Consider the following 27,001-nt stretch of genomic DNA (forward strand, 5'->3'; position numbering starts at 1 on the left):
GGGTTATTAAGAATATAGTTTCAGTTTAAAGTACATACAAAATTGTTCCATTTCCTCTGATAGCTACAATAATGAAAATGTTAGGTCTGCGCTTGCAGGCCTCTTGACTCAAAGACTCACTCTCGTGAACAAAGCAAGACAATTCCAACAACTGCTCACACTGTCAAGGCAATACACCAGACAATTACATCCACGCTCTTTGGTTCTGTCCACCAGTGCAAAAGTTTTGGCGCGAGATATGTGAAGACTTATCAAAATGTCTGAAATGTAACATTCCAACCTCCCCCTTAGTGTGTTTGTTGGGCAGCTTAGATAATGTCACTTCAGAAAAGAATATAGCCCATATGATCTTCACTGCCCTATGCATAGCCAAGAAAACAGTCCTCATGAACTGGAAAAATAAAAATAATCTTAATTCTAACCAATATAGAAATTATCTATTAGATTACATTAGTCTTGACACAGCCTCTGCCACCACATTAGATCAATTGCTCTGGGCCCCTTTTATCAGCTCCATCACCTAGTGGGGGTGGGGGGTCATAGTTTGGTCCCGCCTTCACTGTTGTGATTGGTGAGGGGGTAGGGACAGGCTTAGGGCGTCGGGGGGTTCCCCGGAGGCATCTTCCTTGGGGGGCTCAACCCGGGGTAGCGGTCACGTCCGGTTGAGGGCTCTGTTGGCTCTCAGGTGACTGTTTCCTCGCGGCTGCGTGCAGCGGGGCTAGGGGAGGGTCTGTGCTGACGGACGCGGGTTACTGACCTGGCAACCTGGCTGCCCCTGGGTGGGTCCGGGATGGGCGTGAGGTTCTGGGGGCGCTCCGTCTCTGGGCTGGGGCCCGGGCCGGGCCTCGGGGGCTCGGGTCCTGGTTGGTGTGTTGCCGGGGTTGTGGGCGGGTGGGTGCATGGGGGCCCGGCCCTGGAGCAGGGTGCCGCCGGTGCATCGAGCCGCCTGGGGGGCTCTTCAACTGGTGGGGGGGATGGTCACATCTTGCAGGAGCTTTCTTCTCTCAGGAACTCTCTGCAGGAGGGGGAGATACAGGAGAGGTGGAGGAAGATCTCAGCCTGGGCGTTTACCGTCTTATGTAGTCTGGAAGATGTGTGGTTGGTGGGGTGGGTGCAGTTTTCTCTGTGGTGGGGTTGGGTGGACTGTCCAGGGCTCTGTGGAGCCGGGGGGCGCTACTGCACTGGGCCCCGGTCTGATGGGCCTGGGCCCCCCTTCCCTGGCGGGTCGCGGAGGGTGGGAGTGCCTACTGGGGTCAGCGGGGGAGCTGGCCCCAGGGAGGGGTTACCTGCCCCTCCCTTCCTTCCCTCCCCATCTCCAGCTGCCTCCCTCTTCCCGCTCCTCCACAACCACCCACACATGCAGGGCCTTGGAGTTGGGGTATGTCACCAGGGTGCAGAGGAGGCTACCCCCCCCCCCCCCCCGTCCCCTTCTGGCTGCCTCTGCCTCAATTTTATCCCACAACTTAGACATTCACATTATTCACACTCTCATTACACATACATATAGGATCTTGGGGGTGGGCACAATCACGGAGTCCAAATCACCATCAGGGTGTATACCTCACCCCTGACGTCGTTGCCCACCTCTCAATTTTAAATACACTTAGTCATTGAGGGTTAGCAGGAGGGACTATGCGCTTACCTGCTGCTCCTTGGCAGGTAGCTCCATGCCCTCCTGGGTTTTAATTGCACCTTAGAACACATATGCATCAACACTACAATGAGCGGGTGGAGGGAGGTTTGGAGTCTTCTCCCACCCCCATTCTCTGCGGCCTGCTGGAGCGGGAGGGCTAGTAGGAGGAGTTGGCCGTCCGACTGCGGTCTGGGGTGTGGGGCCTCCCTGCTGCTGCGGAGTCGGGGTGGTCTGCCTCTCCCCACCGCAGGGAAAAGGGTAACACCACCTGGGTCTGGGTGCAATTCCCCCCTCCAGGGGCAAGGGTACCTAGACCCGGTTTGTAGAGTACGCTTGGGGAGTGTGATTGTGTGTACAGCGTCTCTTTATGTCTGTCTCTACGTTGGTTGAGTGTGGAGTGAGTGCATATGAGAGCATGAGGGTGGGAATGGATGTTTGTGTCTGTGTGTGCCTGTATGTCTGTGTCTATATGTCAGGTTGGGTATCAGACGCCACCTCTCTGGGGACACCTCAGGCCCTCCAAGGTTTGGAGGCCTATCTCCACCCACCACCACTTCCCCTGCCGGTGGCGGACTCCCTCAGGTGTCGGTGTGTTGGTGGTTCTTTGTGTCTGGGGGTGGGCGTCCGGGTACACACCGGCTCACTCCTTGGCGGCCGCTTGTCGGGGCCTGGGGCCTGGGGCTCGCTCGGGCCCCTTTGGAGGTGGGGTGCCCCCGGCCTCTCGGCCTAGGGCTCGGTCACTCAGGCGCAGCTGGGGGCCGGCGGCGCTCACGGGCGCGTCACTGCAACTCCCCCTGACTTCTGCTCCGCGGCTGCTGGGCGAGCCCTCATCTGGGACTCTCCTCAGCTCTTACTGGGACAGTGGCGCGGCTGCCCCTCTGTTGGTCTTCCATGGTCTCTTGTGTTCTGGGGGCCTCTGGATGTCTGGAGTTTTGATCTCCTCCATACCCGCTTCACACCCTGGAGGACGGGGCTGTGGCCCCCCCACACTCCCTAGCAGATCATTACATGGAGAAACCTTTGGAATGCAAGCATGCTGATCCACACAGGTATGCACACATGGGTATTCACAGACGCGGACTAAAGCTTTCTTGGCTGCTGCCTCAAAGCACACTGTGCGCTGTCTATCTTGCGTGCTGCACAATATCGTTTATTACTTAGTAAATACTGATATCTATGACTAGCTAGTTTATTGTGATGGTGCTTTGTTTTCTCTATTATTATGTTGCTCTTTGTTGTTTGCTGTCTCCTCTGTTTGTTTTTGTTTGTTTGTTTGTTTTTTTTTTTTCTCCATACAGGTGACCCAGGAGTTTTTTTTTTTTTTTTTGTCTCTCTTCCCCCCCCTTCTCACCGTCTCTTCTCCCCTTTGGTTTTCTTTCTTTCTCTCCCCCTCTCTCTCTCATTCATTCCCCCTGTCCTATTTATTAAAAAAAAAAAAAAAAAAAATGACAAAGGATGAACTGAAGCTCTGCCATCACGTAATGTCGCATACTGCTGTTTCTGATGTCATTTAGAAAAAAAAAAAAAAAAAAAAGAAACCAAGAGCAATATTTAACCCTGACGATTAATGAAGAAAAAGCATCATCATTATTCTTACTTAAAGCCACTTTATAGAACAATGTGTTTGCAGCACCTCTAAGTATAACCACATGCATGAAACTGCATACGCCCTGTGTTACTTTCATTCTATTTTTTTAACCACATTGTTTTTTTCATTACCACTTGAAAGTATCAACGTCTGACATTTGAAAGTTCTCAACACTGTGGTGCTGAACAACTATTCACATGAAAAAATAACCTGTACAGATTTGCTTGTCCATGGCACTTTAAAAAAATGCAAGTGGAAGGCCAATCCAGGACAATGTGTCTTGCATGCAAAAAAATAGATGCCTGTTGCAAAAGTAGGTACAGTGTCAGTAAAACAAAAACAAGCAGGTGTATATGATGACTGCATGAACTCATAGGACAGTCAAGACCTGACTGAGCTAATCACACATTTCAGCAACTAGTGTGATTCACAGGAGGTAAAATGTATATGAGGAAATGACAATCACAAAAGCGTTTCTAGAAGATATTATTTAACTTATCAATTTAACATCCCCGCTGGTTTTTAAAACTAAAAGATGTTTTTTATTGAAAAATGTTGCTGTGCTGTGGCTAGCAGAAAAGCAATTTTCACTGAAATGCTACTAATATGTCCATTATTTGCATAAATTCAGACAACAGACAGAATAGAAGGCCATAAATTTCTCTTACCTAACAAGGATATTGTAGCACTAATTATCCAGTTCATTGTGTTACTTCCATGAAAAATAAATGACAGATGAATGAATTACTTCTGCTGAAAGGGTCAGGAAAGGAGTTGAAACCGAAGATGCAGAAATCATAGTGTGACTGCTCAAAGCTAAGAGGGTCATTTGAAATAAGTGTTATGTAGGAGGAGTTACAAGACAGAGAGCACTGTTTTATATGATACACTAAACTGTGGTGAGACTGTTTAATTTTGATCCAGTACTTTAGTAATGTAATTTTTTCAGTAAATACTACTAACATTTAAACTAAACAGATTGGAAAGTTTATTCGTGTCTGCAAATTTCAGTCATAAGTAAGGTTGGTTTTATTCAGTTAAAAATATATTTATTTTCCCTTTAAATTCAGCATAAGAAATACATTCAGGGTTATTAAGAATATAGTTTCAGTTTAAAGTACATACAAAATTGTTCCATTTCCTCTGATAGCTACAATAATGAAAATGTTAGGTCTGCGCTTGCAGGCCTCTTGACTCAAAGACTCACTCTCGTGAACAAAGCAAGACAATTCCTCTCAGTCGGTTTTTACTTGCTGCTCAAGGGAAGCCTGGTTGGCTCTTGGAGCTGAAAGCTCCTCACCTGATCCCATTCAACTTCAAAAAACCAGCGTCCCCTTGCAGCCTTTTATTCAGTGACAAACAGTTACACAACCCCCCATTGTAACACCCCTGTGGTGTGTAAGCTAAGGCACTGTATGTGTGTGTATATGCATGTGCGAGCACGTGTGTCAACTCCCCTCACCCCTGTATATGGCTCAACTCCTTTAACGGTCCACCATATACAAGCACAGGTGAACCTATAAAGGCAGGAAGTAAACATTCCTTTGTTTATCAGTGTGTCTCTGTTAGGTGTGCACTCGCAGGCCTCACTGGTTCAGAGACTTATCACCGTGAACGAAGCAAGACAATCAGAGATCAATCCATTTTAACTTGCAAGGGGAGCCCGGTCGGAATCACAGAGCAGCAAGCTCTGCACCTGCACTCAAACAACACCAAAAAACCAGTGTCCCCTCGCAGCCTTTAGTCAGTGAACACACAAGCACCCCCATTGTAAAACCCCATATGGTGTCATAAAGGTACATAAAGGTAAACTTTATCAATATTCATTTTATCTAATATCAAAGTCTCACACTCAGTCTCTCATTTCAGTCAGTTTTATTGTTGACAAACTGAACGGTTTGTATTACAGTCTAGTCCAACTTGTCCATCTGGTACAATTATAGCTATTTATGAAAACTATGCAGCCCATTCAGCAACTGAAGAATTTGAAAGTAAATTAAAACAAAATATAATTTTACATTAAATAAAAAAGTTTTAAACGTAATTAAAATAAAACATGTCTTAAATTAAAATAAGTAAACTGTCATGTTTATTCCTGCCAAAAAACAGTTAAACACATTTGGACAGTGAAGGAATGTCAGGATTCTTGCTCAGAAAAAGGATCAACATGCTCTGAAGTCAGAGCACAAAAACCTTTTTTGTAACAAAATATCGATTTCTGCTGTCCCTGTATCGATACATTATTAGTAAACAAAATATCACGATACTACACAGTATCGATTTTTTCCCCCACCCCTATTAATCAGTCAATTGTCTGAGTCTTTCTGACACTTCTCTGCACAGACCAAGCTTTCTCTGAAAGGGCCAGCGCACTAACCAAACAAAACAAAACATGTACAACATTGACAATAGTCAGAACAGAAAAACATGCTTAAGATATTGTCTGGTCTTCATGAGCTTTATTGTATACTGAGTTTGTGTTAGTAGGATTAATGCATTTTCTTTTTGTGTGTGTGATTTTGTATACCTGTCCCATTTTGTGGTGCTCCAAGACACCTTCTAAATTTTCCCACTTAAAGCAGTCGGTTTTTCCTCCCCAGGTTCGCTAACCCAATTTGATTTCACACGCTGAACAACAGCCTTTCCAGTGGCAGTTCTTCCCTTCAGCTTTGTCCTGTGCAATCCCACTGTCTCTTTCATTGCCATTTCACTCCAAACGTGGAGTGAAATGGCAAATGTCAAACTCAGTCTTTTCAAAGGTCCATTCACATACAGTCAAGTTGCAGCTTGTTGGAATCGCATCTCCATCCATCCAGTCATGATGATGGCGTTTTTCTCTTTGCTGATGCAGTTTGCCCATACTGCTGTTGCTGGACCTGCTCACTGCTCAGGACACTGCTGTTGTCTCTCGGCCTGCCATGTTGTTGCTTTTGGAACTGCATTTCTCATCTTCAGGGAGAGGTTAACGTCCTTGGAGCTTGCTTTTCAGGATGAGGAACACATGGAAGTGAAGCTAATGTTACGGCCCCTGGCCTCATGTGGGCCCGCCTTCCTGTATGGAAATTGAAGCGTGCCAGGACTCACAGGTAATTGGCTGGTCAGGGACCTATGCCCGCCCAACTTCATGCAGATCGGAGTGTGCCAGTCCACACACACCATTGGCTGCTGTGGGATCCTCGGACACCGTGGACCAATGACATGGCTGCCTGTGTTTACCTGGGAATACAAAAGGCTGAGGATTCTTCACTCGTGGGGGACTGGTTTGAACAGACGTTGTCCCTCCTGCCGCTGTACCGCTGCTTTTTTTTTTTTACCCACTCTTTTTGAGTTGCCGCCTGTGAGATGATTAGTGTTCTTGTGTTATTTGAAAATATGAGGGTTTTTTGTTTGTTAAATTGCCTCATTGCCTAGTGAGTCGTTTCACTAACGGTTTTCAGTTGTGGTAATGAACCTTGTGTTTTTTTAAGTTACCTCATTTATGTTACCTCCCCTGTCACCTAGCAGAGCCGGGGCATAACATAAGTGGGGGCTTGTCCAGAAATTGTCACAGTATTTTTCCCTGTTACTGTTTGCCCGGCCTTGCCAATAGAGGGTGTGGCCATGTTGTTGGGCAATGATATTGCGGAAGGGTTAGTGCTCCCTCATCTGGAGGTTTTAGACAACCCCCTAAATCAGAAGACTTCTGATGTTTCCGTGCACCCTGGGCTGTATCCAACCTGTGCGATTACTCGGGCAAAAGCTCATAAAGATACTAATGTTGCCCTCTCTGATTCGGTGTTGATGTTCCAAGGAGAATGATGTATAAACTAAAAGAAACAATGTTTTGTCACCCCCAGACTCAGCGAAACCTGAGGAGCCTGATCCATTTCCAAAGGTCTCTTCGCTGCCCTTGACTAGAGACCAGCTGTCAGCAGCTCAATTAGCTGATGAAACACTGCAGAACTGTTTTAAACATACGGTAAGTGCTGAGCAAGTCAATAAAGAACAACAAGCCTATTTTGTAGAACATGATGTTCTAATGCGTCAGTGGTCTCCACCAGGTGCAAAAGGTGCAGAATGGAGTAAAGTCAAGCAGATTGTCATGCCCGCTGTGTACCGGCAGAAAACTAGAAAGCTAGCATTAACTAGCTTGCTCGAGCATCTGTCTTCAGAGCAGCAAGAAGACATAACTGTCTTGATTATTGAATACACCTGTTTTTTCAGGGATGTGCCAACTCGGACTACAGTGCTAGAGCATGATATTGATGTCCAGGGAGCTAAGCCTATTAAGCAGCATCCTTATCGAGCCAGCCCCCATAAATGCTTGCTCATGAGACAGGAGGTTGACTATTTGCTGCAACATGGCTTAGCGAAGCCCAGTCGAAGCCAGATGGCTCACCCCGTTTTATCACAGACTTCCGGAAGGTGAACTCTGACTGTGGCTGACTCACATCCTCTCCCAAGAACTGAGGATTGCGTGGACAGTATTGTATGGGGCGCCGTTTGTAAACTGAAACATGCCGAAATTAACAGCAACATTTTTCCACATTTAGCTCTAAATCTTACAAAAACATGTTTTTTCGAGTCATTTTTTGCAACATTTAGTAAAATATTTGTAACTTTTCATATTTAAAACAGGATTTTAAATGTTAAATCTAAATGTTAAATCTAAATGTTAAATCTAAATGTTAAATCTAAATGTTAAATCTAAATGTTAAATCTAAATCTAAATATTTAGCTAATATGCAAATTTATTGTACGGGTCAACGGAAATACCAAAATAAAAGCTTCAAGAAAACCTCCCGCGCTAAAGTGTGCCGGTCGCGGTCAGGAACGGTGTTTGCGCTCCTCTTACGGTCACTTTTGACTGCCATGAGCTGCTTCGACTATTCCCTACCAGCATGTCCAGCGATTTAGCTGAAAACATTGGAAGAGCCGTTTTGTCGGCCATCCAACGATTCAGCGGTAATGCACCCTCGACCTCACAAACGCCGCAGCACTTGGTAAGTTTATTGTATAGCATTTTGGACGGGTTGATAGCAGTGTTAGCAAAACTAGCAAAGCTAAATTACTTAGCTAGTCCTCAATTATTTCATTTGGTAGGCAGCAGACAGAGATCGAACATCATACAACTCTATTTATTTATTTGGTAGGTAGGTAACAGTCGTTCTTGATGTAAATGTTTCCTTAGGAATCCAGCAATGCACCTGGACCAAGTAGACCTGCCGTCTCCACTGGGATACCATACTGCTCGGTAGGCCTTCTTACACATATCATTTAGCTGACTAATTTTTGTTTTTTCTTTGGTGTAATATGTCACCTTAAATTAAATCCTGTCAAAGTAATGATTCTGATTCTACATACATTTCATCTTCTTAGGGGTCCATTACTAGCAGTGTCACATCACCACCAACAACATTCACAAGTTTTACGTCATATTTTATTACTGTTTTTGCTGTGAAGTGTCTTTTGATTGCTCACTTTCATATTTTAAAACTATTGATAAAATATTACTCTAGCTAATCTGTCACAGTACAATTGCCTCAAATTACCCATCTTTTGTTATAGAATTGTGCTCATTGAGATTTTCTGTGCCGTGTTCTAGGATGGTTACCAAGGAAGGCTTCAGATTTCCAAAGAGGAATTGGAAAATGTTCTTTCCCTGAAAACATCTTTTACTGAAGCTGCATCTATCCTTTCCATCTCCAGGCCCACTCTGTATAAGTTACTGCAAGACTATAATATCTCAGAGTCAAAATTCAATGTAATCAGTGACCATGAGTTAGATCAGATAGTGTCCCAGATAAAAACTGAACATCCAAATGTTGGAGAAGTGATGCTGATGGGTCATCTGCGTTCCAAAAACATAGTGGTTCAAAGATGGCGCGTAAGAAAGTCACTGCGGAGGGTGGACTCGGCTGGTGTTCTATCCAGGAGAAGAACTGCAGTTGCTCGGCGAGTATATTCTGTGCCTCATCCAAATTTCATATGGCACATAGATGGAAATCACAAACTGATTCGTTGGAAGTTTGTTGTTCATGGTGCAATAGATGGATACAGCAGGATGTTGATGTTTCTTCAGTGCTCCAGCAATAATCGAGCTGAGACTGTGAAAGCCCTCTTTACTGCAGCTGTTGGACAATTTGGCAGACCCCTGCATATCAGGACTGATCACGGAGGAGAGAATGCTCAGATTTGGGAGGACATGCGAGCAAGCAGGGGTGAAAGCTCTGTCTTAATGGGAAGTTCTGTGCACAACCAGAGGATTGAGCGTTTCAACCGAGACTTAAACAACAACTGTAGCCGCATTTATGCACCTATATTTTATGAATTGGAATCACTTGGTATCCTAGACTTAGAAAATGCAACAGACCTATTTTGCCTTCATTATGTGTTTCTACCACGAATCAACCGCACTTTGAAGGAATTCAAAGCTGGATATAACAATCACTCTGTTTCCACTGAAGGTAATAGAACTCCCATCCAGCTTTTTGCCTGCGGAACTCATGTGTCTCATCGTCACAACCCAGAACTTTCTACAGCAGAGGTCTCCATACCCTCCTTGTCAAACTCTGAAAGTAGGTTTGTCCCATTAAATGACAGCGATTTACAAGAGCTATATACAAGCATTCACCCTTTTGAAGAAGACAACAATAATGGTAAAACATTGTTTCAACGAACACAGCAGTATATTTTTAACAAACTTGTAAATGTGTGACCTCAACCACAGGATACCAGTGATGTTCTAAAGAGTGACACTTAATATTCTTAAATGCTGTACAGTAAATGCATTTTTTGTACTACTGCAGAAGCCCCTCCCCTCTAGCAGTGATGCCTCCTGCCACATAAGGACTCAGAGTTAATGACTGACAGTGACTCATAGGCTATTCAGAAGGCTACAACCACTTTTAGTTTATGGGTAAAACCAGTTATTCAGATTGAAGTAAAGATCAAATTCACACTGTAATACAGTATAACAGTGAAAATTATCAACACGGAACAGTCAGTCTTTAAATCAATTCACAAGATTATCTACAGTATTGTTTTAATCATTGTAAAGTTGCAATAGTCTTAATAAATGTTGCTGTTAGATGTCTAAGTAATCCTGGCTTGTTCTACAAAGCATGTTTAGTATACTCTGTGCATAAACTGTTTTGAAGTGTCCTTGTTTAAAAAAGAAAAGCTTAATAAAATTATTGTATTACACCAGTGACTTTATTGATTTGTCGTTGAAAATACAGAGTTAGCATTTTTATAAATCTATTGAAGCTTTGAAAATTATTACATTTCAACATTAAATGCAGTCAGAATTTATTTCAACTATCTTGTATGAAGCAAAGTTACTTGAAACTACAATTAATGAACAGGATTAGAGTTAACAAACCCACCATTTTAATTTCACTTTTTTGGAACATGTTTAGATGGTGCTGAATAAAGCTCCATTCATGAGTGCTACTAAGAAGCAGTAATGAAAAGCATCATCATCAGCCATTGTTGTTTCATTCACAAAAAGCTGAAGCTCATTTGCACATGTGTGTGCAATCGGGAGATGTTTGCTTTCATCGTGAATGAATGTTATTTTAGGAGCTGGTTGAAAACCTATGGCTGGAACCTTGCTGCTCCCGGTGGCAAAAGCCAAGATGTGACCAGGCCTCAAAGCCTTCACAAATGCCTCTTCATCCTTGGTAAGAGTCCTTTCTCCAAGTGAGTCTCTCAGCTCTTCATCTAAAAACAAAGAAAAACCACCGTTAACCTGGGGACACTAAAATAGTTAAAGCTTGAGCTAACAACTAAATGATGGCTAATGTTTTTATAAAAAATACAGAGGTTCTGTCTTTGCCTTGCTTGTCAGTTGTAAGCTATCATACATCTTTATTCCTGTTTTGTGTGTGCGCATGTGACATAAAAAGACAAAGTTTTACTTTAGTGTCCCGAATTGTTTCATGGCCAGACTACATTATGTGAATTTCTGCTTAATTTCGACACACTGGAGAAATTCCCGAAATTTGACCACCATCAGCTCCTCTCTAACTCTTCTGTTGCTCCCAAGGACAGAATAGCTTGGCCTGAGAACCCCAGCAATTAAACTGGCTGTCAGATCTTTGTCCTCCCCAGATAGGTCAAGCAGAACACGCAAACTGGGGTTCTGTCATGGTCCTGGGCCATGTGGGCCCAGTATTCTTAGTTTTCATGTATTTTTGTATTTTGTTCTTTATTTAGGCCATGCTTCCTGGGTTGATCTGTTACGTTGTTCCTTATGTGTTTTCCCTTCGTGACTCTTACCCCGTGTGTGCCCCTCCGTGTATTTATGAGCCCTCGTCTCTCTTTGTGCTTTATTCTATGTTTTCCCCAGCCCGTTATGTCTGCGTTCTCCCCGTGCTCTCTCTCCTCCTGTTTGAACCTCTGTGTACTTCCTGCTTTACTTTGCCCATCTCCCATCAGTGTTGCGTTCACTCCTGCCGTGTCTTGTTATGATTATCAGTGTCACCTGTGTTCCCCGTGTGCATCCACTTCCCCTGATCATCCCTCATGTGTATTTAGTCTCTGTGTTTCGTACAGTCTGTGTCGCGTCGTCTGTGTTCCCACCCTCCGTGTTTCCATGCCCGGTCTATTGTATTCCAAGTCATAGCCTTACCTTAGTTTATTCCCAGTTTAGGTTTCTGTTTAGTTATTGCTCTTGTGCTGCCCTTATTCTGGTTTGCTTCTTTTGTATTCATCAGCCACAATAAAAGGCTCGCTTTTGTTTAAAGTTCACTTCCTTATCACTCGTGTCCGCACCTGAGTCCTCCACGCACTCTCCACACGGTCTGTCACAGCGGACCGTGACAGTACGACGCGACCATGTCGGACTCAGCGGACATTTCGGAGGAGGTGGGAGAGGAGCTGAACAGGCTCTGCCGCGTTATGGATCGCATCATCGGATGCACGGATCCGAGAGTGGTTTCCACGGGATTGGCGGCCGTGGACGCCATTATGTTGCGGGAGCCGCGGTTGCGACAGCTCCCCCGCCTCGTCGAGGCATTTGACTCCCTGGGCCCCCTGAAGGAGGAGCTTCGTGCCCGTGCGCTGGCCCAGAGGGTCCTGGATGCCGCCTCACCACCCACACCTCCACCCCGTAAACGGGTGTCGGCGCCGCTGCCTCATGAGCCAGAGGCTGCGACAGGGGGAACGCTGAGGTCCACTTCCACTCAGCCATCGCCTCACCGTGGATCGGCTTCCTCGTTTCCGCCACCGTCATGCTGCACTAACCGGCACACGGAGGCGGTGGAGGCCATAGACTTCGGGGATGATGAGCGTCAGCAGGTGTTACGGGCTTATCGGGAGGACGAGCTCCGGTGGAAACCCTGGCTCATCCCAGAGGAGGAACTCTCACCTGCTGCACCGCCTACCAGCCGCTCGCCGTTTCCAACCCGCTCAGACTTCGCTTCCCCTGCCTCGCCGTTAGCGAGGATATGGGCAGAGGAGGGTGTTGCCGCTACGCCACCCTCTGCAGTGGTGGCATCAGCGCCCATCGCGCCAGCTACCAGAAGGGGGCGGCGCCGGCGCCGCCGTTGCGCCGCACTAACTCCGGTGAGTGACTGCGTTTTTGCGCCTCACGTCCCTTCTATGAAGCAGAGTGAGATGAGTGTTGATTTGCCGGGACCGGAGACTATAACGGAATTGGGCTCCAGAGCTGAAAGAACTGTGTGTAACTGTTTTGAAGGAGCACACAACGAAACCACAGACCATGTTCTTGTCTCTGTAGAATCCAGGACTTTTTCTAGCGTTGCTCTCATAGTCGTACCACATGAAGCCCAGGTTCATGAGACAGCGAAAGGGGTTCACACGTCGGCTGTACAGTTTGCTTCTGAGCCTGCTAGGAATGGCGTGAGCTTTCTCTCCGCCTCAGACTGCTTTCTGCCCCGGCCGCCTATCTCCGCTGGAGGGTCCGAGGGGCCTGTCCAGCCTCACGCCTCGTCAGCTGGAGGGTCCGAGGGGCCCGTTCAGCCTCCTGTCTCCGCTGGAGGGTCCGAGGGGCCCGTTCAGCCTCCTGTCTCCGCTGGAGGGTCCGAGGGGCCCGTTCAGCAACCTTCCTCGTCAGCTGGGGGTTCAGGAGAACCGCACCAGCCTCATGCCACGTCTGCTGGGGGGCCCGAGCTGCCCGTCCAGCACCATGCCACCTCAGCTGGAGGGCCCGAGGAGCCCATCCAGCCACCTTCTGCTTCTGCTCCTCCTAGTCCAGCTCCAGCCCGTGCTTCGTCAGCCGCAGCTCCAGCCTCAGAGTCTTCGTCAGCCGCAGCTCCAGCCTCAGAGTCTTCGTCAGCCGCAGCTCCAGCCTCAGCCTCTGCAGCGACGCCTGGTCCGGCCCCCGCATCGCCATCGGCTGGTCCTGTGCCCACCAGGCCATGGCCAGCACGCCTGAGACTGGAGAGCTGCCGCTGCCTTCCGCGCGGCCGGCCCCCTGAACTGCTCCGTCGTCTCCTTCGCCGCCGCCGCTGCCTTCCGCGCGGCCGGCCCCCTGAACTGCTCCGTCGTCTCCCTCGCCGCCGCCGCTGCCTTCCGCGCGGCCGGCCTCCGGACCAACTCTGTCGTCTCCCTCGCCGCCGCCGCTGCCTTCCGCGCGGCCGGCCTCCGGACCAACTCTGTCACCTGTGCCACCCGCCACCCTGTGACCCGTGAACTCTTGTGCCTGTGGGCTCTGGGTCGGCCCCCTGAACCTTATTTGGACTAGTCATGTGCTCCTGTGTTTTCTGTTGTTTGTTTTTGTTTCCCGTTCTGGTCCCTCCGTCCTGGTCCCCCGCCTCCCGCCCTGGGTGGGGTGTTTTCTGTTTCGCTTGTGTTTTGTTTCTCGGGTTTGGGCTGTCGGGAGCCAGCCCTTTAGGGGGGGGTGGTGTCATGGTCCTGGGCCATGTGGGCCCAGTATTCTTAGTTTTCATGTATTTTTGTATTTTGTTCTTTATTTAGGCCATGCTTCCTGGGTTGATCTGTTACGTTGTTCCTTATGTGTTTTCCCTTCGTGACTCTTACCCCGTGTGTGCCCCTCCGTGTATTTATGAGCCCTCGTCTCTCTTTGTGCTTTATTCTATGTTTTCCCCAGCCCGTTATGTCTGCGTTCTCCCCGTGCTCTCTCTCCTCCTGTTTGAACCTCTGTGTACTTCCTGCTTTACTTTGCCCATCTCCCATCAGTGTTGCGTTCACTCCTGCCGTGTCTTGTTATGATTATCAGTGTCACCTGTGTTCCCCGTGTGCATCCACTTCCCCTGATCATCCCTCATGTGTATTTAGTCTCTGTGTTTCGTACAGTCTGTGTCGCGTCGTCTGTGTTCCCACCCTCCGTGTTTCCATGCCCGGTCTATTGTATTCCAAGTCATAGCCTTACCTTAGTTTATTCCCAGTTTAGGTTTCTGTTTAGTTATTGCTCTTGTGCTGCCCTTATTCTGGTTTGCTTCTTTTGTATTCATCAGCCACAATAAAAGGCTCGCTTTTGTTTAAAGTTCACTTCCTTATCACTCGTGTCCGCACCTGAGTCCTCCACGCACTCTCCACACGGTCTGTCACAGCGGACCATGACAGGTTCTCTCTCAGGAGTGATAAAATCTAGACAGAAAAGTTTAAATAATGGTTAAATTCCAGTTTTAAATATAAAAAGTAGCTCACTCTAAATGATTATAAAATAATGACCAATTGATACAGAAAAAATATAAATCTCACTCCATAGTAGGACAAGCCATCAGTTAGTTGATCGAAACAGCTTTGCCGTTGGAGAACTGCAAGGTATAGAGCTGCATTTTTCACAAACAGATCTTTATTGGCCATGGTGACTGTGAGTGGAAGACCTTCAACTTGATATCGCCATGAGTCGCAGCAGCTGACTGCTTCCTCCAAATCATGTTGAGTTGTTGCATTTACAACCTAAATATTTAAGAAAAACACTTTAAATGTTTGTTTTTTACCAGTGTACACAAATACTGCAGATGGTTCATTTTAATTGGACTCGAAACGTTTTTGTTTTGGTTTATTTGGCTGTATTTCACCAATATTTTTTTTTTTAACAAAAAGGAAACAAATTGAAAATATAATACATGGAATTGCCTCTAATAACCAAAAGTGTATTTATTATATATTATAAAAGAAGACCAGAAGACTTGTGAATATAGGAAATATTACAATATTCTTGTTATAATATTGCAATTCACCTTTTTCAGATTCTCTCTTAACTCAGGGTCACCTATATCATCCGGTGTTAGGTGTACTTGAAGAATGTCTCCTGACACAATGTAGTCTACTACATGTGGAGAGAGAAAGGCAGGTGCTTCTCCACCTTGCACTATTATCGTGGACAACATCCTGCCAATGGTTCGATATACTCGATATACTCCATTTTGCAAGTTAAATTTCAGTGTGCATCCATTTGGTGTAGCTGAAAAATAACACACAAAAAAGTATATTCTGTACAGACCCCAAACTGATATCTTGAGATTGACAGACAAAAATGTATTACTTTTTTTTTTTTTTACTGTTTCAGACACACAGAACATAACAGATTTATTATCTGTAGTCATTTATTAACTTGTTAATGTTCTGTCAAACAATGTTCAGATCAGGTGGTTGTTGCGTTTGTAACATTATAAAAACGAGTGTCGTCAACAAGCCTTTAGGCCTTGAGTAAGTAAGTTAGTTAGTTTGACTGTGAAATCCTATTACCTTCAAAAGCACCACTGTCCTGAAAGATGGCCTTCACCAGTAAACGGAAAAACTCCCTAAATTACTTAGCTAGTCCTCAATTATTTCATTTGGTAGGCAGCAGACAGAGATCGAACATCATACAACTCTATTTATTTATTTGGTAGGTAGGTAACAGTCGTTCGATGTAAATGTTTCCTTAGGAATCCAGCAATGCACCTGGACCAAGTAGACCTGCCGTCTCCACTGGGATACCATACTGCTCGGTAGGCCTTCTTACACATATCATTTAATTCATTTATCATGAAATTTCCCCTTGTGGGACTAATAAAGGTATGTTATCTTATCTTAGCTGACTGGTTTTGATATACAGTCAGGTTCATAAGTAGTTGGATACAGACACATTTTCTAATGTTGCTTCTGTACATTACCAGAATGAATTAAAAATGAAACTACTCCAATGCAGTTGAAGTGCAGACTTTAAGTTTTAATTCAGTGGGTTGGACTAAATGAATGCATAAAAATGTGAGAGGGAAAAATTAATTTGTAAACACAATCCTATCATTTCAGAGGCTCTAAAGTAATTAGACAAATTAAATAACTGAAAATAAAATGATAATTTCTATTACTTTATTCAAAACCCTTTGTTGGCAATGACAGCCTGAAGTCTTGAAGTCATGGACACCACCAGATGCTGGCATTCCTCCTTACTAAGGCTCTGTTTGTTTGTGGGCCTTTCTGTCCTAAATTTAGTCTTCAACAACTGAAATGTATGCTCAATTGGGTTAAAATCCAGTGATTGACTTGGCCATTCAAGAATATTCTATTTCTTTACTTTATTAAAGTCATGGGGTGCTTGGACTGTATGTTTTGGGTCATCTTCCATCTTTATTATTAAATGCTGCCCAATCAATGTGACTACTTTTAGCTGGACTTAAGCAGACAAGTATGTCTCTGAACACATTCAGCTGCTTCAGTCCTGTGTCACATATTCAGTAAACACTACCAGTGCCACTGGCAGCCATGCACGCTCAAACCATCACACTGCCTCTGCCATGTTTTACAGATGATGTGGTATGCTTTGGATCATGAGTCGTTCCACCCTTCTCCATACTTTTTTCTTGCCATCATTCTGGTAGAGGTTGATCTTGGTTTTATCTGTCCAAAGAATGTTTTTCCAAAATTTAGCTGGCTTTTACTAGATGTTTTTTTTTTTTTTTTTTTTTGTTAAGTCCATTCTAGCCTTTCTATTCTTGAGGCTTATGAGTGGCTTGCACCTTGCAGTGAACCCTCTGTATTAGGGCTGTTTGATATGACAATATGAAAACATCTATCATTTCATATTATACGCTATCATTTGTTCTGTGGTGTCGCAAAATAAATTTTACGTCAATATTTTTCATCGTTTTGATGGTCACTGTAGTGGCTGTATTAATTTCTTAATTTTCTTTTTTCTGTTATGTTCTCTTTGACCGCATGTTGTCTGTTCACAGTAAAATTTTCAAAATGCAAACACTACGTCTCAAATCAATTCCAGGCCTTTTATCTGCTTAATTGGTAATGACATCATCATTTTAATATGGATACCCTAAATTAAAGCTGAGTCTGCACATCATGTCCATGATATAATTTTGATTGGAATATGTTTCAGTAAACGGGCAACAAAATAAAACTTGTTAGGGTCCAAATACACACTGACCTAACTGCAGGCCTTTTCTACTCTAATTGAGTGCTCAAAGCACTTTATACAACAGATCTCATTTACCCATTCACATGCACAGATTAATACAAGCACTTTTTCTGTCCAACATTCGCACACAGTCATAGTCGGATAAACTCATTGGGAGCTCTAGATTAGAGCACCTGGGAACTGAATCACCAACTTGACCAACAATCAATGCTAATCTACAAGATACAAAAGGTTCAGTTTTCTGTGTAATGGGTAGACAATAGTAAGATGGTCTGAGTCTACAGTTTGTTTGTTTGTTTTTAATGAACAGATAACAGAAACCTTACGGATGTATTGTAATGCATAGGTGTCTATCTGTATCTGTGTTTGAATTCATTTCAGGTTCCTCTTCCATCAGTTCCTCAAGCTCATGCTACGCGCTCACATTTTGTGAGAAAAAACAAGACCTGCAAACACTATACAAAAGATGTTGTGTGCTTGCCCTTGTCTTCAGCATCAACGTTTCTCATACCGAGAGGGGATTCACGAGCAAAACTAGCACAAGATGGCCTTATTGGGAAGATCTCCTTTACATCTGACTGGTCTGAAGCACAACTTAGAGAAGAAATAGCAGCAATCTTCAGAAGAACATTTGCACTGTCAACTGGCCAGACATTCCCTTTTGAGTATTTGAGTACAATTAGAGGATGTAAACGACTAATGAAACCAAATGTTTCTAGCAGTTTTCTTTGGGGTGGCCAAGAAGTTGGCTCAATTTGTTCCACCACCTGCCTCTATATAATGGCAGGGATACAAAAACCTGCACAGGTAAACATTTTATATTGCAGTGCAGAAATATTTATTGTCTAAAAAGTGAGTCTGTTCCCTTAACATAATTTTATTAATTGTATTACGGTAATTAATATTGCAGTTTCAGCAGGTGTAAACAGTTTTTAGTGCAGCCATGTGCCTCTGTGTTACCAGTGATTTGGTGCAACTGTATTTGATTTTATGTAGAACATGCTTTCTTTTCCCTCAGGAGGAACCAGAAGAGCTGTCTGACAGTGACTTTGAAAGTAAAGTCTGCCGGAGAAGACGAGGTATGTGACGTGAATGAAAACCTAGTGAGGTTCTAAGCTCGATGACCAGTTAGATTTTGTTACTGCAGTGCGTAATAATTCCTGGGGGGTTTGTTTGATGAGAGCATCGTTAATTTGTCCGATTGGGGCGATCGTGGCTCAAGAGTTGGGAGTTTGCCTTGTAATCGGAAGGTTGCCGGTTCGAGCCCCGGCTCGGACAGTCTCGGTCGTTGTGTCCTTGGGCAAGACATTCACCTACCGCCTACTGGTGTTGGCCAGAAGGGCCGATGGCGCGATATGGCAGCCTCGCCTCTGTCAGTCTGCCCCAGGGCAGCTGTGGCTACAACTGTAGCTTGCCTTCACCAGTGTGTGACTGGGTGGATGACTGGGTGTGTAAAGCGCTTTGGGGTCCTTAGGGGGACTAGTAAAAGCGCTATACAAATACAGGCCATTTACCATTTTAATGTTTACAAATTATCACAGGTGATTACAGCCAAGGAGGAATATGTGCCCAACTTTCACTTAAACTAATATAAGGATATATAAAGGCTCTGTTAACATTATGAAGCAAGTCATGCTGACCTTCTTTCCTTTGTTCAGTGCATCATGCGTTGTCTACAACACCAGGTGAAAGTGAGGCCAAGCATCAGAAAACAGAGAGCTGCATTCAAGAGAGTGAAAATGAGGGACAGGCAGAGGGACAGCAGATGTTTCCATATAATGTGGCAGAATTTGTGTAAGCTGTTGTCTAGGGGTTAAAGAAATCCTTCATTTTAGATGTTGTTTAGGATATTGTTTTGATGCAAGTTTCCAATTTGCATGTTTGGGGTTTTTTTTGCTGAATGACTGCAACTTTAGGATTTACATTTAATTTTTTTTTTTTTTTTTAATGATGTAGTGTGAGAAATTCTTCAAGGCTGACATGTTTTATGATTTCTAATATCTCTTATCTACTTAGCCCTATTTTTCTGGAGGAAGATGACGCTCTTGAAGAGGCAATTCAGCGTAGCCTCCTAGAAGAGTCTGATAGACAGAGTGAAGTTCATATTTCAAGGTAAGATTTGAAAGTAACCTTTGATAATTGAATATTTTATTTGCATCTTTACTTGCATCATTTTTTTGCAGTTACACAATTACAAAGGTAATTGCTCATTTCTGACTAATTTAATATGGACTATCACAACATAATTATATGTTGTAACTCTGTGCACTTGAGTCAAATGTACAGCAAATTTCCATTTTTCCCCAAGATCTGTTTGTCATTGTCCCTTTTTTATATAGGTCTTTTAAGAAGCTCAGCAAAGAAGAAATTGAAGGTCTTCTTAGAGCTCATAGTGAGAAAGTCATTACACCAGGAACAAGACAACTCCATATCAGTCGAGCCAATGTGTGGTCGACTGCTTTGCGTCAGTTCAAGAGACCCAAGTTTGCAGAAAGCTGTGAGATGCTTTATGTCACATTTGCAAGCGATGAACATGATACAGAGGAAGATGCTGCTGACCTTGGGGGGCCAAGGCGGGAGTTTTTCCGTTTACTGGTGAAGGCCATCTTTCAGGACAGTGGTGCTTTTGAAGGTAATAGGATTTCACAGTCAAACTAACTTACTTACTCAAGGCCTAAAGGCTTGTTGACGACACTCGTTTTTATAATGTTACAAACGCAACAACCACCTGATCTGAACATTGTTTGACAGAACATTAACAAGTTAATAAATGACTACAGATAATAAATCTGTTATGTTCTGTGTGTCTGAAACAGTAAAAAAAAAAAAAAGTAATACATTTTTGTCTGTCAATCTCAAGATATCAGTTTGGGGTCTGTACAGAATATACTTTTTTGTGTGTTATTTTTCAGCTACACCAAATGGATGCACACTGAAATTTAACTTGCAAAATGGAGTATATCGAGTATATCGAACCATTGGCAGGATGTTGTCCACGATAATAGTGCAAGGTGGAGAAGCACCTGCCTTTCTCTCTCCACATGTAGTAGACTACATTGTGTCAGGAGACATTCTTCAAGTACACCTAACACCGGATGATATAGGTGACCCTGAGTTAAGAGAGAATCTGAAAAAGGTGAATTGCAATATTATAACAAGAATATTGTAATATTTCCTATATTCACAAGTCTTCTGGTCTTCTTTTATAATATATAATAAATACACTTTTGGTTATTAGAGGCAATTCCATGTATTATATTTTCAATTTGTTTCCTTTTTGTTAAAAAAAAAAAAATTGGTGAAATACAGCCAAATAAACCAAAACAAAAACGTTTCGAGTCCAATTAAAATGAACCATCTGCAGTATTTGTGTACACTGGTAAAAAACAAACATTTAAAGTGTTTTTCTTAAATATTTAGGTTGTAAATGCAACAACTCAACATGATTTGGAGGAAGCAGTCAGCTGCTGCGACTCATGGCGATATCAAGTTGAAGGTCTTCCACTCACAGTCACCATGGCCAATAAAGATCTGTTTGTGAAAAATGCAGCTCTATACCTTGCAGTTCTGCAACGGCAAAGCTGTTTCGATCAACTAACTGATGGCTTGTCCTACTATGGAGTGAGATTTATATTTTTTCTGTATCAATTGGTCATTATTTTATAATCATTTAGAGTGAGCTACTTTTTATATTTAAAACTGGAATTTAACCATTATTTAAACTTTTCTGTCTAGATTTTATCACTCCTGAGAGAGAACCCCAGTTTGCGTGTTCTGCTTGACCTATCTGGGGAGGACAAAGATCTGACAGCCAGTTTAATTGCTGGGGTTCTCAGGCCAAGCTATTCTGTCCTTGGGAGCAACAGAAGAGTTAGAGAGGAGCTGATGGTGGTCAAATTTCGGGAATTTCTCCAGTGTGTCGAAATTAAGCAGAAATTCACATAATGTAGTCTGGCCATGAAACAATTCGGGACACTAAAGTAAAACTTTGTCTTTTTATGTCACATGCGCACACACAAAACAGGAATAAAGATGTATGATAGCTTACAACTGACAAGCAAGGCAAAGACAGAACCTCTGTATTTTTTATAAAAACATTAGCCATCATTTAGTTGTTAGCTCAAGCTTTAACTATTTTAGTGTCCCCAGGTTAACGGTGGTTTTTCTTTGTTTTTAGATGAAGAGCTGAGAGACTCACTTGGAGAAAGGACTCTTACCAAGGATGAAGAGGCATTTGTGAAGGCTTTGAGGCCTGGTCACATCTTGGCTTTTGCCACCGGGAGCAGCAAGGTTCCAGCCATAGGTTTTCAACCAGCTCCTAAAATAACATTCATTCACGATGAAAGCAAACATCTCCCGATTGCACACACATGTGCAAATGAGCTTCAGCTTTTTGTGAATGAAACAACAATGGCTGATGATGATGCTTTTCATTACTGCTTCTTAGTAGCACTCATGAATGGAGCTTTATTCAGCACCATCTAAACATGTTCCAAAAAAGTGAAATTAAAATGGTGGGTTTGTTAACTCTAATCCTGTTCATTAATTGTAGTTTCAAGTAACTTTGCTTCATACAAGATAGTTGAAATAAATTCTGACTGCATTTAATGTTGAAATGTAATAATTTTCAAAGCTTCAATAGATTTATAAAAATGCTAACTCTGTATTTTCAACGACAAATCAATAAAGTCACTGGTGTAATACAATAATTTTATTAAGCTTTTCTTTTTTAAACAAGGACACTTCAAAACAGTTTATGCACAGAGTATACTAAACATGCTTTGTAGAACAAGCCAGGATTACTTAGACATCTAACAGCAACATTTATTAAGACTATTGCAACTTTACAATGATTAAAACAATACTGTAGATAATCTTGTGAATTGATTTAAAGACTGACTGTTCCGTGTTGATAATTTTCACTGTTATACTGTATTACAGTGTGAATTTGATCTTTACTTCAATCTGAATAACTGGTTTTACCCATAAACTAAAAGTGGTTGTAGCCTTCTGAATAGCCTATGAGTCACTGTCAGTCATTAACTCTGAGTCCTTATGTGGCAGGAGGCATCACTGCTAGAGGGGAGGGGCTTCTGCAGTAGTACAAAAAATGCATTTACTGTACAGCATTTAAGAATATTAAGTGTCATCACTCTTTAGAACATCACTGGTATCCTGTGGTTGAGGTCACACATTTACAAGTTTGTTAAAAATATACTGCTGTGTTCGTTGAAACAATGTTTTACCATTATTGTTGTCTTCTTCAAAAGGGTGAATGCTTGTATATAGCTCTTGTAAATCGCTGTCATTTAATGGGACAAACCTACTTTCAGAGTTTGACAAGGAGGGTATGGAGACCTCTGCTGTAGAAAGTTCTGGGTTGTGACGATGAGACACATGAGTTCCGCAGGCAAAAAGCTGGATGGGAGTTCTATTACCTTCAGTGGAAACAGAGTGATTGTTATATCCAGCTTTGAATTCCTTCAAAGTGCGGTTGATTCGTGGTAGAAACACATAATGAAGGCAAAATAGGTCTGTTGCATTTTCTAAGTCTAGGATACCAAGTGATTCCAATTCATAAAATATAGGTGCATAAATGCGGCTACAGTTGTTGTTTAAGTCTCGGTTGAAACGCTCAATCCTCTGGTTGTGCACAGAACTTCCCATTAAGACAGAGCTTTCACCCCTGCTTGCTCGCATGTCCTCCCAAATCTGAGCATTCTCTCCTCCGTGATCAGTCCTGATATGCAGGGGTCTGCCAAATTGTCCAACAGCTGCAGTAAAGAGGGCTTTCACAGTCTCAGCTCGATTATTGCTGGAGCACTGAAGAAACATCAACATCCTGCTGTATCCATCTATTGCACCATGAACAACAAACTTCCAACGAATCAGTTTGTGATTTCCATCTATGTGCCATATGAAATTTGGATGAGGCACAGAATATACTCGCCGAGCAACTGCAGTTCTTCTCCTGGATAGAACACCAGCCGAGTCCACCCTCCGCAGTGACTTTCTTACGCGCCATCTTTGAACCACTATGTTTTTGGAACGCAGATGACCCATCAGCATCACTTCTCCAACATTTGGATGTTCAGTTTTTATCTGGGACACTATCTGATCTAACTCATGGTCACTGATTACATTGAATTTTGACTCTGAGATATTATAGTCTTGCAGTAACTTATACAGAGTGGGCCTGGAGATGGAAAGGATAGATGCAGCTTCAGTAAAAGATGTTTTCAGGGAAAGAACATTTTCCAATTCCTCTTTGGAAATCTGAAGCCTTCCTTGGTAACCATCCTAGAACACGGCACAGAAAATCTCAATGAGCACAATTCTATAACAAAAGATGGGTAATTTGAGGCAATTGTACTGTGACAGATTAGCTAGAGTAATATTTTATCAATAGTTTTAAAATATGAAAGTGAGCAATCAAAAGACACTTCACAGCAAAAACAGTAATAAAATATGACGTAAAACTTGTGAATGTTGTTGGTGGTGATGTGACACTGCTAGTAATGGACCCCTAAGAAGATGAAATGTATGTAGAATCAGAATCATTACTTTGACAGGATTTAATTTAAGGTGACATATTACACCAAAGAAAAAACAAAAATTAGTCAGCTAAATGATATGTGTAAGAAGGCCTACCGAGCAGTATGGTATCCCAGTGGAGACGGCAGGTCTACTTGGTCCAGGTGCATTGCTGGATTCCTAAGGAAACATTTACATCAAGAACGACTGTTACCTACCTACCAAATAAATAAATAGAGTTGTATGATGTTCGATCTCTGTCTGCTGCCTACCAAATGAAATAATTGAGGACTAGCTAAGTAATTTAGCTTTGCTAGTTTTGCTAACACTGCTATCAACCCGTCCAAAATGCTATACAATAAACTTACCAAGTGCTGCGGCGTTTGTGAGGTCGAGGGTGCATTACCGCTGAATCGTTGGATGGCCGACAAAACGGCTCTTCCAATGTTTTCAGCTAAATCGCTGGACATGCTGGTAGGGAATAGTCGAAGCAGCTCATGGCAGTCAAAAGTGACCGTAAGAGGAGCGCAAACACCGTTCCTGACCGCGACCGGCACACTTTAGCGCGGGAGGTTTTCTTGAAGCTTTTATTTTGGTATTTCCGTTGACCCGTACAATAAATTTGCATATTAGCTAAATATTTAGTTTCCCGTAACATTTAGATTTAACATTTAACATTTAGATTTATATATAACATTTAGATTTAACATTTAACATTTAGATTTATATATAACATTTAGATTTAACATTTAACATTTAGATTTATATATAACATTTAGATTTAATATTTAACATTTAGATTTAACATTTAACATTTAGATTTAACATTTAACATTTAGATTTATATATAACATTTAGATTTAACATTTAACATTTAGATTTATATATAATATTTACATTTAACATTTAACATTTACATTTAAATATAATATTTACATTTAACATTTAACATTTACATTTAAATATAATATTTACATTTAACATTTAGCATTTAGATTTAACATTTAACATTTAGATTTAACATTTAGCATTTAGATTTAACATTTAAAATCCTGTTTTAAATATGAAAAGTTACAAATATTTTACTAAATGTTGTAAAAAATGACTCGAAAAAACATGTTTTTGTAAGATTTAGAGCTAAATGTGGAAAAATGTTGCTGTTAATTTCGGCATGTTTCAGTTTACAAAAGGCGCCCCATAGTATTGGGACTGCTCAGTATGTCACTAAATTAGATCTTCTTAAAGGTTACTAGCAGGTTCCTTTAACTGAACGTGCCTCTAACATCTCTGCCTTTGTAACACCTGATGATTTTTTGCAGTACACAGTCATGGCGTTTGGAATGTATAACGCTCCAGCCACCTTCCAGAGGCTGGTAAATAAAGTCCTCCGTGGCCTGTCCAACTGCAGTGCCTACCTAGATGATCTAGTAATTTATGCTGAAACATGGCAAGATCATTTGGAAACTCTACGCCAGGTATTCCACCGTTTGGCTCAGGCGACTCTAATTCTCAACTTAGCCAAGTGTGAGTTTGCCAAAGCTACGGTGACGTACTTGGGCAGGGCGGTGGGACGTGGACATGTCCGGCCCATTGATGCCAAAGTAGCAGTGATTAAAGAGTTCCCCACACCTAGTACCGGGTGTGAGTTGTGTAGGTTTCTAGGGATGGTGGTAGTGATCTGTTGGTCAAGAACAAAACGGCTCTTAGACCCGGATCTTTGAAGTGAACAACGCGAGCTGGCTCCTTATCGCAAGCCGTGGGTTTTTTCTTTTCTTTCTCTCACCCTCTCTCTCGCACTTTTTTCCGCTTCACTCTGCACGTGAGCCTTGTGCTTTGCGCTGGGAAGAGGGGGGAGTATGAGGTGCCGTAAGGGACATTATTACTGAAACGCTCTCACACACACTACTGAAACGCTCTCACACACACAACTGAAATTTTAGCTCTCACACACACTACTGAAACGCTCTCACACACACAACTGAAATTTTAGCTCTCACACACACAACTGAAACGCTCTCACACACACAACTGAAATTTTAGCTCTCACACACACTACTGAAACGCTCTCACACACACTACTGAAATTTTAGCTCTCACACACACAACTGAAACGCTCTCACACACACAACTGAAACGCTCTCACACACACACAACTGAAACGCTCTCACACACACAACTGAAACGCTCTCACACACACAACTGAAACGCTCTCACACACACTACTGAAATTTTAGCTCTCACACACACTACTGAAACGCTCTCACACACACTACTGAAATTTTAGCTCTCACACACACAACTGAAACGCTCTCACACACACAACTGAAACGCTCTCACACACACAACTGAAACGCTCTCACACACACAACTGAAATTTTAGCTCTCACACACACAACTGAAACGCTCTCACACACACTACTGAAAAACCAAGGCATTTCAGTTGAACAGGAAGGCATTTCAGTTAAACAGGAAGGTGTTTCAGTTGAACAGGAAGGTGTTTCAGTCGAACAGGAAGCCGTTTCAGTTGAACAGGAAGGCATTTCAGTTGAACAGGAAGGCATTTCAGTTAAACAGGAAGGTGTTTCAGTCGAACAGGAAGGCGTTTCAGTTGAACAGGAAGGCATTTCAGTTAAACAGGAAGGCATTTCAGTTAAACAGGAAGTTAATTCTTGACAAGGAAACTGAAGGAAAAAGTGTTAGATTTCAAACAAACCACTACACAGATGTCTACTCAGCAACCTGTTAGTTAGGGCTGGGTTTTTATAATCGATTTATTGATTAAAATCGATTCTGGCTTGGATAACGTGAAATCGATTCATTAAAATCCTGAATCGATTTTTTAATATAAATTTATTTTACCCGAAATGCCAGAATCTCTGGTGAAACCTCACAAAATTTCAACAACCACCAAACA

General features: G+C 42.8%; 4 protein-coding genes across 4 annotated transcripts; 3 read left to right on the forward strand and 1 right to left on the reverse strand.

The window, feature by feature from the left end:
* Positions 1 to 8,043: 8,043 nt before the first annotated feature.
* Positions 8,044 to 10,276, forward strand: LOC146568397 (uncharacterized). Its single transcript, XM_085284433.1, has 3 exons — positions 8,044 to 8,203; positions 8,392 to 8,454; positions 8,806 to 10,276. The coding sequence occupies exons 1-3, from the start codon at positions 8,102 to 8,104 to the stop codon at positions 9,916 to 9,918; spliced, it is 1,278 nt and encodes a 425-aa protein (XP_085140559.1). The 5' UTR covers positions 8,044 to 8,101; the 3' UTR covers positions 9,919 to 10,276.
* Positions 10,277 to 12,041: 1,765 nt separating this feature from the next.
* LOC146568398 (uncharacterized) lies at positions 12,042 to 13,602 on the forward strand. Its single transcript, XM_085283504.1, has 2 exons — positions 12,042 to 12,816; positions 13,418 to 13,602. The coding sequence occupies exons 1-2, from the start codon at positions 12,042 to 12,044 to the stop codon at positions 13,600 to 13,602; spliced, it is 960 nt and encodes a 319-aa protein (XP_085139630.1).
* Positions 13,603 to 18,098: 4,496 nt separating this feature from the next.
* On the forward strand, positions 18,099 to 20,497 carry LOC146568399 (uncharacterized). The gene is made up of 6 exons (XM_085284435.1): positions 18,099 to 18,360; positions 18,572 to 18,632; positions 19,212 to 19,347; positions 19,570 to 19,646; positions 19,893 to 20,185; positions 20,466 to 20,497. Exons 1-5 carry the CDS (start codon positions 18,253 to 18,255, stop codon positions 20,150 to 20,152), a joined length of 642 nt encoding a protein of 213 aa, XP_085140561.1. The 5' UTR covers positions 18,099 to 18,252; the 3' UTR covers positions 20,153 to 20,185; positions 20,466 to 20,497.
* A 1,754-nt stretch (positions 20,498 to 22,251) lies between these two features.
* LOC146568400 (uncharacterized) lies at positions 22,252 to 24,810 on the reverse strand. The gene is made up of 3 exons (XM_085284434.1): positions 24,456 to 24,810; positions 24,205 to 24,267; positions 22,252 to 23,853 (listed from the first exon to the last, which is right to left on the reverse strand). Exons 1-3 carry the CDS (start codon positions 24,555 to 24,557, stop codon positions 22,741 to 22,743), a joined length of 1,278 nt encoding a protein of 425 aa, XP_085140560.1. The 5' UTR covers positions 24,558 to 24,810; the 3' UTR covers positions 22,252 to 22,740.
* Positions 24,811 to 27,001: the final 2,191 nt, after the last annotated feature.

Source organism: Mchenga conophoros, linkage group LG8, assembly GCF_057382185.1.
Source record: "Mchenga conophoros isolate Kocher_MC1m ecotype Shallow Benthic linkage group LG8, M_conophoros_male_GT1.1, whole genome shotgun sequence".
NCBI lineage: Eukaryota > Metazoa > Chordata > Actinopteri > Cichliformes > Cichlidae > Mchenga > Mchenga conophoros.

Coding starts and splice junctions, on each gene's coding strand:
- LOC146568397 (XM_085284433.1), top strand. CDS start 8,102: ATGTCCAGCGATTTAGCTGAAAACATTGGAAGAGCCGTTTTGTCGGCC. Junction 8,204..8,391: donor CACAAACGCCGCAGCACTTG/GTAAGTTTATTG, acceptor ATGTTTCCTTAG/GAATCCAGCAATGCACCTGG. Junction 8,455..8,805: donor CTGGGATACCATACTGCTCG/GTAGGCCTTCTT, acceptor GCCGTGTTCTAG/GATGGTTACCAAGGAAGGCT.
- LOC146568398 (XM_085283504.1), top strand. CDS start 12,042: ATGTCGGACTCAGCGGACATTTCGGAGGAGGTGGGAGAGGAGCTGAAC. Junction 12,817..13,417: donor CGTCCCTTCTATGAAGCAGA/GTGAGATGAGTG, acceptor TGCTCCTCCTAG/TCCAGCTCCAGCCCGTGCTT.
- LOC146568399 (XM_085284435.1), top strand. CDS start 18,253: ATGAAACCAAATGTTTCTAGCAGTTTTCTTTGGGGTGGCCAAGAAGTT. Junction 18,361..18,571: donor GGATACAAAAACCTGCACAG/GTAAACATTTTA, acceptor CTTTTCCCTCAG/GAGGAACCAGAAGAGCTGTC. Junction 19,348..19,569: donor TATAATGTGGCAGAATTTGT/GTAAGCTGTTGT, acceptor TTATCTACTTAG/CCCTATTTTTCTGGAGGAAG.
- LOC146568400 (XM_085284434.1), bottom strand. CDS start 24,557: ATGTCCAGCGATTTAGCTGAAAACATTGGAAGAGCCGTTTTGTCGGCC. Junction 24,268..24,455: donor CACAAACGCCGCAGCACTTG/GTAAGTTTATTG, acceptor ATGTTTCCTTAG/GAATCCAGCAATGCACCTGG. Junction 23,854..24,204: donor CTGGGATACCATACTGCTCG/GTAGGCCTTCTT, acceptor GCCGTGTTCTAG/GATGGTTACCAAGGAAGGCT.